The sequence below is a fragment of the Temnothorax longispinosus genome, unplaced genomic scaffold (genome assembly GCF_030848805.1).
Source record: "Temnothorax longispinosus isolate EJ_2023e unplaced genomic scaffold, Tlon_JGU_v1 HiC_scaffold_38, whole genome shotgun sequence".
Lineage (NCBI taxonomy): Eukaryota > Metazoa > Arthropoda > Insecta > Hymenoptera > Formicidae > Temnothorax > Temnothorax longispinosus.
The window spans coordinates 167,570-184,384 of record NW_027270209.1 but is presented as its reverse complement, the minus strand read 5'-3'; the positions used below and the strand labels follow the sequence as shown (position 1 = coordinate 184,384).

General features: G+C 35.6%; 1 protein-coding gene across 1 annotated transcript; it reads left to right on the top strand.

Moving 5' to 3' along the window:
- Window positions 1–7,133: 7,133 nt before the first annotated feature.
- Window positions 7,134–7,994, top strand: LOC139824450 (uncharacterized). Its single transcript, XM_071796979.1, has 2 exons — window positions 7,134–7,336; window positions 7,412–7,994. The coding sequence occupies exons 1-2, from the start codon at window positions 7,134–7,136 to the stop codon at window positions 7,983–7,985; spliced, it is 777 nt and encodes a 258-aa protein (XP_071653080.1). The 3' UTR covers window positions 7,986–7,994.
- Window positions 7,995–16,815: the final 8,821 nt, after the last annotated feature.

Sequence of the window (16,815 nt, the reverse complement as noted above, 5' to 3'; positions counted from 1 at the left end):
ACGCAAAAGAATATCATTCTAGTGCTAAGAAAACCAATTACTCAGTTGTCTTTTCCTTTAAGTAACGATGATCTTTACAAAGAATGGTTTCTTGATAATATTACTTAAAATAAATAATATTCTGAATTCTAATTATTCAATTCTTCAATTAAAAATATAAAATTAAAACAAAAATTCGATTTGCTTATTATTTTGACTTTTCTTCGATAAAATATTATAATGTTCTTTAAATAAGTATAAATTCTTCTTTCGAGTACATGATACTGACTTTTTATAAAATTTTTAACGAATACATTTTAAGACTATTATAAAAATTTTTGTGTACATGTATGCATGTACACACGTATGCACATACGTACGTACAAAAATTTTTTTTATGCTGTTAGAAAAATTTACTTTTATTTAAAAAAGGCCAGAAACTATCATCGCTCAGGACGGGGGTCCAGCGTTACGTGCCGCTCGTGCGTAGCCATCGCCGCTTGTGATAAACAATTGCCCCTGCGCCAATCGCGAGGCGGCCGCATCTTGCCGCGCGCTTGCATTTAGCGGTGGGCTTGGCTAATACAGCGATTTTTAATCATTAATAACTCATCAACTATTCCAAAAATTGCAAAATAATACGTGACTTTTTGACTCAGTTTGGTCCGCTCTATCTGGATACGAGCAAAGTACCAAACATTCAGGGACACCCTGTATATCCGTTTTTCATCACTTTCTTAAGATTTGTCCTAATTTTTAAAATTCAAAATACGAGGTTTTTGTATGCTTTGTGCATGCAATACATGGAAAAAATGCAATTTTTGATAGTGATTATCTCGCGCTTGGAACGGTCAATTACTTTTAATTTGTACAGACATGTAGATTTGTAGATACTACACTTATTAACACATAGTAAAATTTTCAAATTTTTGTTATGAATTGCGATTTACAGACTAACTACCTTAATTATCCATATCATTAATTAGAATTTCTAACTACGAATTAATACTTGAATGAGCCATCGTTCAACACATCCGCGTGCCGCTACTGTTGAAATAGTATTCTTCATTGTTACTTCTTCTTTATCATCACTGAACATAGAGTAAATTTCTAGATTTTCGTTGAATCTATGAATATTTAGTAAATAATAACAATAAGTATAATAATAATAATTAATTAATTAATAATAAAAAATAATAAAAATAGTAAAAATTTATAGTAAAATAAGTATCAATATAATCATAAAAATACAATAAAAAATAATAAATGTAATAAAAATATGCAATTATTGTTAAATAGATAAATTACCCTAATTTATTGATTCCCTCAAAGCATTTTTTCAAATGTGGTTGAACACGAAGTGGTTCTTTAGTTTCAGAAAGAATTTCAAGCATGTCGTCATTGCTAAGAAAAAAGAAACGTGGAAAAAATAATCTTTTCTTTTCGAGGTAATTCAGCACACCTGCATTAATCTTTTCCATCAGTATATTTGCTTTTTGCATATTTTCCAACAGTCCTATCTATAAAAAACAGTTCGATTTATAATAGAGTGAATTTTGACATATAAAAAAATTATACATATATTGGAAAAGAAAATATATGATAGCAAACATTAGTACAAAATAATAAACTAACAAAAATGATTTTTACTCCATCTAACTGGCCACATTTATTAATCAAGAGCAATCACAACAGTGTCTCGCGCCAAGTGTAAGTCTGCGACACGGGCTGCGAGATCGAAAGTGTCTGTTCGGGATGCGCAGCGGTGTAAGAATTGCCAATCAATTTGAGTCGAACAATTTATTTCATAACAAAAAATAAATCGTAATTATATTTAATCCTTCAAAGAGTACATTGCTTGTATTTGAATTTAATTAGACTCCGATACAACAATATAAGTTGTGCCGTACACTTGATTTATGTACCGTTCTTTATACCATCGTTTGTCATATTTTAAATACGAGAAACAGATCTCATTGAATGCCATCTATTGGATGATCCGACATTTGCATGTATAACCGGTAATAATTGTTATTAATTAAAGTAAAAAATGTAAAGTCTCTAATAATTCTTATTTGAGTTGGTAATTATTTATGCGAGTCTCCAAATAACTTCAACAAAAAATTTTAATGTAATCTAGCTATTAAATAATAATCAAATTGAGAATTTTTTTTACTTTTGTTTATCTATTATTTATAAGATTACAATGTACGAAATAACTTATATTTATGTGATTATCTTTTGTATTTTATATATAAGGCGAATTGATGAAAATGCCTTTTTATAATAAATAACTAATATTTTTTTGTTTATGATACTTGTCTTCTGCAAATTATATCTTTATCATAATTTATTTTAATATAATTATATCAAAAATATATAATTGAATATTTTCTTGTGTCACTAACTCAACGCCTAAGCGGAGTAGAAGCTCTACTGCGAGAAGCCGCCCTTTTGTCGCAAATTCGTTTTTTTAAAGGTGGCGAGCGTAAAATTAAGTGCGAGAAAGGGCAGCCGCCACGCGAAGTCACAGCAGGCCGGCGGCGCGGGTCGAAATATCGAGTCCCGGGTAGAATTTTGTCGAGGCGTGCCCCAAGTCTGTAAAGGGCCTAAACAGGCATGCCCTAAAATACGATCGCCAATATTGGAGCTAGATAGGCATGTCGTAAAATAGGCATACCATTGTCGGGCCTAGAAAGGGACTAGAAAGGCAAATTCTGAATAGAATAACCTAAATAGGCCCAGAATAGGCACTGACATGGATGCCATTATCAAGGTCTGCAAACGTTGGGCCTAGAAAGAGACTAGAAAGGCAAATTCTGGATAGAATTTCCTTAATAGGCCTAGAATAGGCACTGACATGGATGCCACTATCAAGGTCTGCTAACGTTGGACCTAGAAAGGGACTAGAAAAGCAAATTCTGGATAGAATTTCTTTAATAGGCCCAGAATAGGCACTGACATGGATGCCACTATCAAGGTTTGCAAACGTTGGGCCTAGAAAGGGACTAGAAAGGCAAATTCTGGATAGAATTTCCTTAATGGACCTAGAATAGGCACTGGCATGAATGCCACAATCAAGGTCTGCTAACGTTGGGCCTAGATTGGTATGCCCTAAAATAGGTCTACCATTGCTGGGCCTAGAAAGAGCCTAAAAAGGAATTTTCTAAACCGGCACTAACATGAAAGCCTACGATTGTTGCCGTGAAATTATAGGTTTTATAATTTTTTTACATAAAATTTATTTCTTTTATTATCATGAAATATTTCATTGATTTAATTATTATGTTTCTTAAGATGATTTTTAAAAAATTATATATTTGCGCTGGTTACGACATATGTAGACTATATATAACACTTACATCAAATTAAGAAGTAATCTACCACGTAAGGCAGTTGGCTCACGATCCAGAGGTCCCGAGTTCGAATCCTACTAAGGTAAAGTGTTGTTTTTCAAATACGAGAAAATATTTATAATTATAGACTGCATTTTAAGAAACAAATTTAGTTATAAAATAGTAATAAAATTTCAAGGAAAAAAAATAATTTTTTTTAATGTAAATATCATATAAGGATTACTGGGAAGTTGGGCATGTCTGGATAGGGCCTAGTTAGGCGTGCTAGAATAGAGCCTAGTCAGATATACAAATCAGGCTCTGATTTACACAAGCGTTACATCTCTGTGCAGGTCCTAACCAGGCTTCCTTGATAGGGCTTAGACATAAATGGAGAAAAACTGTCTACAGCCTTTACAGGCCCCTTTTTAAAGTTCTACCCGGGGTGGTGCAGGATTCTGCAATGCCGCGACCGCGTATTCGAATCGCGCTGGGTTGCCGCGCCTGCAAGCAGTGCAAGCGCCCTGCGGTCACATGTGCTCGGTCTTGTATAGTGTCTCTATTCCTCACGCATCGAGTTGAACGGAGATACGTCATATCTAGAAATCGGTTAAGCGGATAAAATTTTTAATAGGCTCAATCGATTGCTTGGGCTCTTATTATATAATAAAAGTATCTTTATTTTTTTTTACATTAAATATATTAAGAAAGATTTTTTAATACATATAATCGGATAATTTGGATTTAAGAAACGTCATCAATGTTGTTGTCATCGTCGTTATTCCTTCTGTACACGCTCGAAGGGACGTGGGCTGAGTTATGGTCGTGAAGGAGACACTATATTTTTTTATTACTCAGAGAATAGTTATATTAAAAGAATTGCAAAGAAAATTATACGTTCAACTCATATAAATATCAAACATTGCAATAAAAGAATTATAAAAACATAAATAAATTGAAATTCAGTTGATCCTTCTGTGCAGAAGTTCCTTGTTACGTTCATGAAATCATAGACCTGTTGTCTGGTCTATATGAATGTTTCTTAAAGAATAAATAATTTTCAAAGTAACTGATATAAGTATGTGAAGATTGAAAACGTTTAACAGATTCCTTTTTTAGTTTTTGTTTCTCACAGAAAGGATCAGCTGAAACACACCAATATACATGATAAACGAAATTATACAGTATATCAATTAACGTAATAAACAATAGAAAATTATCATCAAATACATGAGTAGGTAAGTTACGCCGATTCTAACCATGAGATCTGAGGGGGATGAGGGGCGGGGGGGGGGGGAACCGCGTGTTTCGGGCGCCGCGGGGGGGGGGGGGAAGGGAACCGCGTGTTTCGGGCGCCGCGGGGGAGGGGGAGAAGGGAACCGCGTTTTTCGGGCGTCGCGAAGGAGGGGGAGGGGGAAACCGCGTTTTCCGGCGTCGCGGGGCGAGGGGAGAACCGCGTTTTCCGGCGCCGCGGGGTGAGGGGGAACCGCGTTTTCCGGCGCCGCGGGGCGAGGGGGTCCGCGTTTTCGCCGCGCTACGGAGCGTTCGCGTTTTCGGGCGCCGCGGGGCGAGGGGACCCGCGTTCGCGTTTCGCCGCGCCGCGGAGTCTGCGTGACGTCACACGGCACGCTCGCGTTATCTCTCCCTCGTAGATGTTTCCCCCCGTCCCCCGTTCGTCTTCTCGTTTGCGCGGTCTCTTTCCCTCGCGCGTTCTCGTTCAAAAATTATGCGAAAACTACAAATAGAAAAATTGCTTACCACCGCATGATTTCAACCTGAAAACCCTGGCTCTTGAGTCACCTTCCGCACTGTGTGTGTGTGTGACACAACATTGATTGTCTTTTTATTGTTACACTTATTGTTACACTTATTGTTACACTTATTGTTAATCTCTTAGCAGTATAGGTCTCTTAATTTTAGATAATATACACTTAAAATATTTCTCCAGGCACTTTCATTTCTTCATCATTTGCTTTAACTTCCATTCTTTTTTCTTCTTCAAACTACAATTCTTCAAAATCCATTTTATATATACTTTGCTTACTTGCACTCACGCGCTAAAATATGAACTTTGGATAATATCCGAAGGTTCTTTTCCAATAAAATTCGTTGTCGAGAAAATCTTGATGCGATCGGAGATCGGCGATTCCGATCTCGCGACGGAATAGATATCGCGCTACGTCGACTCTCTCCTTATACAATCTGCTACAGTTTCTCAGCTGCGGTTCGCTGATTTTCACAATCTTGAATTTAGAATTACGTATCGGTTTGCAAAGTTTTGCGTACTCGCTCATATCGGTGGGCTTTGATATACAGCTCTTAAAATGGCGAACCAATTGTTGTATAAACCGCACGATCAAGCACACTAACTGACTCTCACCAACCGTCCTCGATGGCGAACCAATTGTTGTATAAACCGCACGATCAAGCACACCGACCGACTCTCACTTCTAGTCCTCGACTACTGAGCGTACCTTCAAATTCATCCTACTACATCTCACTATTGTTACATTGTTTGTTTATCATATCTAATTTCATCTCAGTAGCCGTACGGATGCGCCTGCCGAAAAATCTGCGATGTGCAGTTTTGCACGTGTGCAATGAAGTCACCGCGAGACACGTATGTTCTCGAAAACGATATTGCGCCATTGACTTTCGGTGATTTGATCTGTAAAACTGCTATTGAACCGCGATCAAACAGCTATCAAACAGCTATTGAACCGCTATGAAACAGCTATTGAACCGCTATAAAACAGCTAAAAACAGCTAAAAACAGCTATCAAACAGCTATGAAACAGCTATTGAATCACTATGAAACAGCAAAAAACAGCTAAAAACAGCTATCAAACAGCTCTTGAACAGCTATTGAATCGCTATGAAACAGCTAAAAACAGCTAAAAACAGCTAAAAACAGCTATCAAACAGCTATTGAACCGCTATGAAACAGCTCAAAACAGCTATCAAACAGCTCTTGAACAGCTATCAAACAACTAAAACAGTTATTGAACCGCTATGAAACAGCTAAAAACAGCTATCAAACAGCTCTTGAACAGCTATCAAACAACTAAAACAGCTATCAGTATAACTGCGATCTGTATAACCGCTATTGAACCGCTATCAAACTTCTTTTAAACAACTAAAAACAGCTAAAAGCAGCCATCAAACAACTAAAAACAACTAAAAAACAGCTAAAAACAGCTAAAACATCTATACTATACTACAAAGTATGTAGGAAAAGGAAATAAAACATTTATATATTCAACATTTTTTTATATTCTACTAATGATGCATCGTTTGCTTATCATATCTAATTTCATCTCAGCCGCCGTACATCGGCGCTATTTGCAAAATTTGCAGTTTTGCACGTGTTCGATGAAATCATTGCGGGACACGTAGGTTCACGAAAACACGCCATTGACTTTTGGTGATTTGATCTGTATCAATGCAGCAGCCGTACATCGGCGCTATTTGCAGTTTTGCACGTGTTCGATGAAATCATCGCGAGACATGTCGCGACATGTTCTTCAAAACAATAACGCTCCATTGACTTATGCAAAATTGCAAAATTTGCAGTTTTGCACGTGTTCGATAAAATCATCGCGAGACACGTCGCGACATGTTCTTGAAAACAATAACGCTCCATTAACTTATGCAAAATTGCAAAATTTGCAGTTTTGCACGTGTTCGATGAAATCATCGCGAGACACGTATGCTCTTGAAAAGAAATCATATTTGATGCCCGATGAGGTGATCTCATCACGAATGTTTTTGACAAAGATATCACATTTAACGTATATGTGGATTGTGGTGGTGGTCACCATGCAGCAGCCGTACATTGGCGCTATTTTTGCAAGATTTGCAGTTTTGGGTATGTATAAATGGTCTACATGGATTCTAGAGCGCAGTCGAGAGTTCGATACGGTTCGAGTACGTCGCAAACAGCCTCCAGATACGATGAACACTCACGGTGCGAACTACTACGTTCCAATTCAGGACGAAACGTGCGAGAAACAGCACAATGAGTATGTACCGATAATTTTCATATATACTTGTGCAAAAAAAAAAGCTTTTATAAACATATAATTTTATTTTTTCAGTTTTGATAAACCCCGTTATACGCCACGTATTTTGGGAAGGAGATTTGCCTTGACATCAACAGCGTATAAATTTTTGGATGTTGGAATCAACGCGGGACCTATGTCTTCTGTGGATATACTTATTGGCGATAACCGAGGCAATCGGATAATTCTGCCACATGCAACGTGGGTGACATTCATCGAAAAACGTGCAAATATACAGCGACTCGTGCAATCATCGGCACCATCATCGCTAACGTTTCGAGATCTGGAGCTTGTTAAAATACGTGACGCAGATATTGTAAAATTGACGTCGTGCGGCACCAGCTTGTACATGAAACCGTCAACTGTACTCTTCCTGTTCGAACTAGAACATTGCGTCGAGAATGTGTATTTTCAACTATGTCAAAATCTTCACGGCGTAAGTGAAAAATTCAAACAGTTTGTAACAATTTTACGTCAAAATTGTATCACCGATAAATGTAACGCAGTTACAATCTTGCGTGAATTTTATAATAAAAATTTGATTATTGATTGCGAATTATTAGCCTACGCTTTGGATACTATTGTGTATAATGCGCTACATGATAAATAAATGCATATAATATGGTTAAAAAAGTTTTTCCTTTTCATTTACCGTTCCCTTTTGTTAAGCTGTCTTTATTTAATAATTTTCGCATAATTTCTGAACGAGAACGCGCGAGGGAAAGAGACCGCGCGAACGAGAAGACGAACGGGGGACGGGGGGAAACATCTACAAGGGAGAGATAACGCGAGCGTGCCGTGTGACGTCACGCGGACTCCGCGGCGCGGCGAAACGCGAACGCGGGTCCCCTCGCCCCGCGGCGCCCGAAAACGCGAACGCTCCGCGGCGCGGCGAAAACGCGGACCCCCTCGCCCCGCGGCGCGGCGAAAACGCGGTCGCCCCGCGGCGCCGGAAAACGCGGATCCCCTCACCCCGCGGCGCCGGAAAACGCGGTTCCCCTCTCCCCCTCCACCGCGATGCCCGAAAAACGCGGTTCCCCCCACCCCCTCCCCGCGGCGCCTGAAACACGCGGTTCCCTCCTCCCCCTCCCCCGCGGCGCCAGAAACACGCGGTTCCCCCCTCCCCCTTCCCCGCGGTCCCCCCGCCCCTCACCCCCCCTCAGATCCCATGGTTAGAATCGGCGTAGCTTACCTACTTACATGGAATAATGTTTTCAGTTTATTCATCAATTAAAGAAAAGCGAAATCTTTAAATTAAAGAATTTAAGTTGTTGATCTTTGAGCCAACGTAATAATTCCATAAACAAAATTGTATGTTGATATATTCTTTATATCGATTCATCAAAAGTGTATTGAAAAGAGAGAATATGATTATTCTATGTAATTCAGTAAGTTTAATTAAGAAATTTGCAATATCGTATGACATATAACGAGAGGTCCAAAAGATAGACCAATTTGTGGGTTAACCAATATTAATTATAATAATAATTAATATTTCTCGTAGAGACTTTCGAATAGTAAAGTCCATGTAAATTTACTGTTAAAGGCATAATACGTATGAATAACTTCTCAAGGATGAGTATGAACAGGCGCGTTAACTAATAGCTAGTATTACAAATAGAATGAATTTCTTTTATACGCAAGACGCAAATGGATGAATCGTAATCACGTTATTATCGAAATGGATATGTACAACTATGTACATTTTTTAAATATGTATAAGATATGAATATCACGCAAACGATATTACTTGATAATATAAATAAATGAGACTCAGCTCACCAACCGCAATAAATTACAAGATGTAACTTCAAGCTAGCGAATGATTTTCCCAGTGATAGAAAATTCCATGATGATTGCTGTGTGGTAACAACCACAAATTATCTTAACTTGCTGACGTCAGCTTTCAAATTGAATGTACAGACTCGAATAATTATGTCTGGTCTCAAAAAACTGAATGAAAGATTGTCTGCAACCAAAGATCAGTACGCTGAATCACCGTTTGTATTCGCGGGCTCTCGACAGACGAATGTCTGTAGTAAAGAAATGATCTTTGGTAATCACAGAGAAATCAGCTCTTTACCTGGTATTGAAATCCGCAAGATGCGGCACTCATCCGTTGTAAACGGGAAGATTAGCATTCCGCAGTATGCGGAACCTCATCTGCTGGAAGCAGGAAGATTAGCGTTCTGCAGTAAGCGGCAACTCATCTGCTAGAAGCAGGTCCGTCAGACTTTCCTTCGAAGATGGTGACTTGTTCCCGTTACGTGTGAACATCGATTTCCATAATGGCCGTCCTTCTCTGCCACGTACGCAACGTTAATATATGCAGATTCGAAATGCCTGGTATAATTTTCAGTGTGTGCGTCGAAATGATTTCGCTCGATCCAACGCAAAAAAAAGAACACACGTACTACAATACGCTTGCACTTGCAAATACTCGACTTCGTTTTCCGAATAAAATGTTCGAGAAAACGATACAATGCTACGCGTTACTCACAACCTTTACTAACAAGCGAAAGAACTGGAATGGCCGGGATCGCCGGACTGCACGTTCGTGCTTGCACATCCCCACCAATCGCCCTTCATCACGTGATGCACGCGTGACTCGAAACCAGTGCGCTCTGTTATTACTACCGCATCCGCTCGAAAATAGTTACTAGAATTGTACGACCATCTAGGGTGTGTTTACGGAACTCAATGATGCGATCACTTATGCAATAGATGACTGGTACTTCAAATACTTTCATAAATCGACATTTCATCTTGTATATTTCCCATATTTTGCATTTTGTTTAATAAATTTAACACAAGATTGTTAAATATTAAATCGTGTTGATTTAACAATCTTTCTTCCTTGGCTTTTTACGCAAAACTGCGGAGGAAGGAAGTATCCGAGGACTTTTGTCTCCGAATTCCTTCAAACGTTTAGCCTCTTTTCGGCGATAAATTACAGCTTCTTTACATTGTTTAATCATCGCATTCGCTGCTATTGCACACCGTTTTCCCTTGAAATGTCTTTTTTTGCTATGTCTCGTGAAACATATACTTTTTGTTACATACTTAAAAATAACATTTGTATTTTCGCTTGGCATTCTGAGCCTTCGATAGTTGCTGCACATTCGATACATAACCTAATAAACGCGCAATTATACATCTTTTTTGCGGGTCTGTCTTTTATTGTCTGTCATTTTTCTGCAGATACAACTGTTGCAGCAGTTGCCTGGGAAAAAAGAATTAAATTTGCCGAGATATGACCAGATCTGGTTTGTCGGATCTGGCCAGATATAATTGGAGCTGCAAATTGTCTCTATCTGGGCAGATCTGAACAGATATAATCAGATCTGAACAGATATAATTTGATCTGCTGAGATATAATTATTTACCGAATGTATCCAGATCTGCTCAGATATAATTAAAAATTATGAAAAGATGTAAAATGCTATAAAACCATAAATATATCGATTCAATTCAAAAGTGTGCCACTTTATTGCAAGCTTAGACTCCGATACAACTGATAATAATTGTACCGTACACTTGATTTATGTACCGTTCTTTATACCATCGTTTGTCATATTTTAAATACAAGAAACGGATCTCATCGAATGCCATCTATCGGATGATCCGACATTTGCATGTATAACCAGTAAATAATTCTTATTAATTAAAGTAAAAAATGTAAAGTGTCTAATAATTCTTATTCGAGTTGGTAATTATTTACGCAAGTCTCCAAATAACTTTAACAAAAATTTTTAATGCAATCTAGCTATTAAATAATAATCAAATTAAGAATTTCTTTACTTTTGTTTATCCATCATCTATAAGCTTACAATGTACGAAATAACTTATATTTCTGTGATTATTTTTTGTATTTTATATATAAAGCGAATTGATGAAAATACCTTTTTATAACAAATAACTAATATTTTTTGTTTATGATACTTGTCTTCTGCAAATTATATCTTTATCATAATTTATTTTAATATAATCATATCAAAGATATTTAATTGAATATCTTTAATTTGCTATGTATATAAATAAAATCATATTTATATATTCAAATATCATATTAGACGAATATCAATCATCGAACATTTAATTTATAGTTAAACATGGCTAGATATCGTCAGACCTGAACAGTTTTCGGTCAAACACAACTTCAGTTCGACTTATATCTGGACAGATATGGACAGATATAATGTATTTTGGATCGCATTTTAGTATAGATATAGTTATATCTAAAGAGATACAGTCAGATCTGGACTGTTTCGATGAAATTCAATCATAGATATGGTCCGATCTGACCCGTCGAAAATCAGATTACACGCCATATATAGTTATATATAGTTATATATGAACATATATGACCAGATCTGTGCAGACATGAGAAGTCATATCTGAGCACATCTGACCAGATAAAATTTGATCTGTTGAAATATAATTTGATCTAGTCAAATCTAATCCTTTTTTCCCGGGTGTAGATGGCGCCAAGTAGCGTAGAGAAGCGCGGGCCTTTATTCAGCAGAATCAGAGATACATCGATACATAACAGTTCATCTTAATTATATTAATATACAAATATACATATATATATATATATATATATATATATATATATATATAAAGGGTGTTTTATTTTAATCGCCTCAGGCAAATATTTCGAAAAATATGAAAGATACGGAAAAACGTTTCGGACAAAAGTTGTTTGGTTCGAAGGGGGACATAAGATGGTGTCATTGGTTTGACCATGGATGGTCGTTTAAAGCTCACGTAAACAACACCTTTAATTTCTTAAATGAAAACCCCTATTTTTCAATGCATATTCTTGTAGCTAATTTCGCCAGCTTTTCAAAACACTATAATAAAGTATTTTTTCGTTAAGAACTTTTGGAATTATAAGGCTTGAAAGTTCTAGTATTTTGACATAAAATACAAAATATCTTGTACAACATTAAGTTTTCGGTAATGTTACTTTAATACTTTTATGCACAGAATAATGAGACAAATCAATTGGTATGAAAAAAAGACATAGTTGCTTTTAAGAAAAAGTATGCAGATGCGTGTTGCAAATTACATATTTTTTCTTAAAGAAACTATGCCTTTTTTTCATACCAATTGATTCGTCTCATTATTCTGTGCATAAAAGTATTAAGGTAACATTATCGAAAATTTAATGTTTTAGAAGATATTTTGTATTTTATGTCAAAATACTAGAACTTTCAAGCCTTATAATTTCAAAAGTTCTTAACGAAAAAATACTTTATTATAGTGTTTTGAAAAGCTCTCAAGATTAGCTACAAAAATATGTATTGAAAAATAGGGGTTTCTACTTAAGAAATTTAAAGGTGTCGTTCACGGGAGCTTTAAACGACCATCCATGGTCAAACCAATGACACCATCTTATGTCCCCCTTCGAACCAAATAACTTTTGTCTAAAACGTTTTTCCGTATCTTTCATATTTTTCGAGATATTTGCCTGGGGTGATTAAAACGAAACACCCTGTATATTTATATATTTATATATATAAAGTATTTGATGGTGTATAATATCATACCTGCATCCACGTAACGTAGCGTTGAGAAGAAATGGAGAGTTTGAAAAGCGAATAAGAAGTGATCGTTGAGATTCGAGGTTAAAAGAAAGTCACGGAAGGCTCACTGAAGATAGGCACAAGTTGAGTAAAAAGTTTAATATTAGACCAGAATGGAGGCAAAAATCCCATCATCACTGACTTCTGCGGTAATATTACAGAAAATTACAAAAAGTTTAAACAGCGAGTCAATATTTATATGACGGCAAATGGATTGCATCAGAAGAGCAGTGAAGTTAAAGTTGCTATATTCCTAAATACAATTGGTGAAAAAGGAATTGACATATTTAATAATTTTCGACTCAATGAGGATGATCAGAAGAACTCTGATCTAGTAGTCAGGAAATTTGACAAGTACCTACTTCCAAAGAAAAACATAATAAATGAAAGGTTTTTATTCTATAAAAGGATTCAAGAACCAAATGAACCAGTTGACAACTTTGTAAAGGAGCTCAAAAAACTAGCACAGAACTGTGAGTTTGTAGATGAACAAGATATGATTCGTGACAGGCTGGTGCTAGGTACTAATTTAACGGTACTAAAGAAGTTGTTAAATATAACAGATTTAAAACTGAATAAAGTATTGAAATATACAGGGCCAAAGAAATGCTGAAAGAAAGAGTCAAGACGGTGCAGGAGGAAAAAGTAGTTGAAAAAATTGATAGGAAACCAATAATAAAATCAAAATGGAAGAAACAAAATAGCCAGACAAGACAGGAAGAGAAAGAAGAAACAAGAGCTGAAACGGAATTTCAGTGCAGAAGATGCAATAGGAAGTACGGATCAAGAGAATACTCAGCATTTGGAAAGAAATGCAATAAATGTAGAAAACTAAATCATTTCGAGATAGCATGCAAAGTGAAAGAAGTTCAGGAGTTAGAAGAGGATAACGAACAAGAGGACTGTCTAGCAATAGAGTCAGTAAATATAGTCAAAGAAAAGGTACATCAAATGTGTATTTTGGCCTGGTTTGAAAATATAGAAATAGATAATAAAATTGTTAAATTCAAACTTGATACAGGTGCGCAGGTAAATGTCTTGCCAGAAAAAGTATTAAATAACTTAAAGAATAAACAACTAGAGAAAATAAATTGTAATATTAGAAGCGTACGGAGGACACAAATTTAAGCCATTAGGTAAAATTAAGTTACAGCGTAAAGTAAAAGATTGCGTAAAAATACAAGAATTTGTTGTAGTTAGAAATAAAAGATTGCTCTTATTAGGTTTAAACTCTTGCATAGATTTAGGACTAATAAAAAAAGTGGAAACAATTAAAGCTATAGAAAATAAGCAGGAATTTATTTAAAAAAAATAAAAACTTGTTTACTGGAATAGGAAAGAAGGAAAATGTAAAATTGTTCTGAAGCCAGATTGTTGTCCAATTGTGAGACCACCAAGACGCATAATACCATATTCTATAATGGATAAGTTAAAAGCTACGTTAGATGATATAGAGCAGAAAGGAATAATTGTTAAGACTGATAGGCTAGTTGGATGGGCGGGCAATCTAGTTATAGTGGAAAAGTCAAATGAAACACTAAGGGCCAATTTCACCAACCACAGTTAGCTTAACCGATGGTTAAAGTTAGCAGAATTGACCAATAGAAATGAATCCACCCTGCTTTCTATTGGTCAATCCTGCTAACTTTAACCGTCGGTTAAGCTAACTGTGGTTGGTGAAATTGGCCCTAAGAATTTGCTTGAATCCAGTAGAGCTTAATAAAAGTGTTAAGCAGGTATTATGGTTATTACCAATTTTAAATGATGTGAGGGCAACTTTGTCAGACAAAGAGTGGTTTGCTGTTCTAGATTTAAAGGATGGATTTTATCATGTGGAACTGAATGAAAGTTCAAGTAGATTATGCGCATTTAATTCACTTTTTGGTAATTATAGATTTACAAGAGTACCGTTTGGATTAATTCTGGCTCTAAAACTTTTTCAGAAAATAAATAGCAAAAATTTTAGAGATATAGAAGGCGTTATGGTATGTTTCGATGACGTTTTAATTGCTGCGAAAACGAAAGAAATGCATGATTAATTTTAGGTAAGGTGTTGAATAGAGCGAGAGAACGAAGTATTAGGTTTAATCCAGATAAAGTACAATTTAGAGTAAATCAAGTAAGTTATTTAGGACACAGATTTTCGAAAGCAGGTATCGAACCAGACAAAGAAAGAGTAAAAGTGGTATTGAATCTGAAAAGTCTACAAAATAAGAAAGAGCTACAGAGAGTATTGGGAATGTTCAGTTACTTTTGTACTTTTATACATAACTTATCTGAATTAGCTGAACCGTTAAGAAATCTATTTAAAAAAGATATAGGCCGGTATTCATAGTCTTTAAGATCGTCTTAAGTAATGTCTTAAGACGCTAATACGGCTCTGTGATTGGTTCATAACATCTTAAGATTGAACTTAAGACGGTCTTAAATAACTATGAATACCGGCCATAGAGTCTTCATGGGCAACAATACATGAACAAGTATTCAATAAAATTAAAAAAATTACGAAAGCACCAGTGTTGAGAAATTTTTACGTTAACAAAGAATTCGCTATTCAGATGGATGCATCTAGTAAAAAATTAGGAGCATGCCTATTACAACTACCCAGATAGTCAAATGCTGTGAGTTTGCTATGATGTTGCCAACAATCGTTGATGCAACTAATTTTGACAAACTTGGGACAAGGTGAGACAGCATTATGTCTGTCGGGTTGAAGGTTGAACTCACATAAATTCTAATTCTATTCACGGAAAATTGAGAGCAACATATTCACATGGATTTGTTATCCGTGAAGAGATGATTTGTGACACCAACTTGACGACAACTCGTTGTCATCTACGATTAACAGCATATTGATTGCAATTTGAGGGAAACTTCCCAGGCAGCAGCGTCTCGTGATTTTCACGTCAGTTTTTGGTCAATTGTTACGTCAATTATATTATCCTTTTATAATCATGTAATAATGACGTAAAAATGATAGGAATAAGTCACAGACCGATGACGACATTTCAAGGCGTTAAAAACGTGACCTTTATAATCTTTTTAGTCTTTTAATGACGTTTTAATAAGAGAATTATAAAAATCAAAATTATATACAAAATTATAATTAATTAAGAAACCAGATTTGTTTTAAAATACATACATTTTATTTTTAAAATAAAAACGGACTATGAATACAAACCTTCGACAGGTGGATGGATGAATTTTTCATTCCAATACATGCAATGCCAGTCCTTAAAACGTTATAGCAATCAACAAATCAATGCAAAGTCATTTTTTTAGACTTTACTTTCTGCATAGTCTCGTTTATTGTTTCTTGAGACCATGACTCATTAGTTGATTTACGATTGTACGTGCAAACAATCTAGGAATCGAAAAAGAACACACTTTTGTTGTAATAGCTATAAAATGTCGAAAAATTTCATGATTCGAATCACCCTGAAGAAGATAATCCGATTAATCCCGTATATCGATTTTATAAAATACATTCGTATAAATATTTGTTTAACAACGCCGTTTTTTGGACGAAACATTCTGTTATTTCAATAGGCATAATAATAAAAGAATTAAATATTATGGTAAACACAATTTTTCATGCTTATTAACAAGTTCTTTTACATTAAATATTTTATTATTCTATTAAGTATGATAGAAGAATTAAATTATTTATGTAATAAAAAATTACATTTTATAATATGTATAAATTCATCCTCACTTGGCATGTTATCTGATATCACTATAATATCACAATAAGATTAAAAGTGACTTCACTGATTTCCATGGCCTTGACATATTGTCAAGGACATGATCCTGAGTAACTTTTCCTTATAACTTAATCGTCGACCATTG

Excerpts from the sequence above, each read along its gene's own strand:
- LOC139824450 (XM_071796979.1), top strand. The coding sequence starts at position 7,134 with ATGCAGCAGCCGTACATTGGCGCTATTTTTGCAAGATTTGCAGTTTTG. Across the intron at positions 7,337-7,411 it reads TGCGAGAAACAGCACAATGA|TTTTGATAAACCCCGTTATA; the intron begins GTATGTACCGAT and ends TTATTTTTTCAG.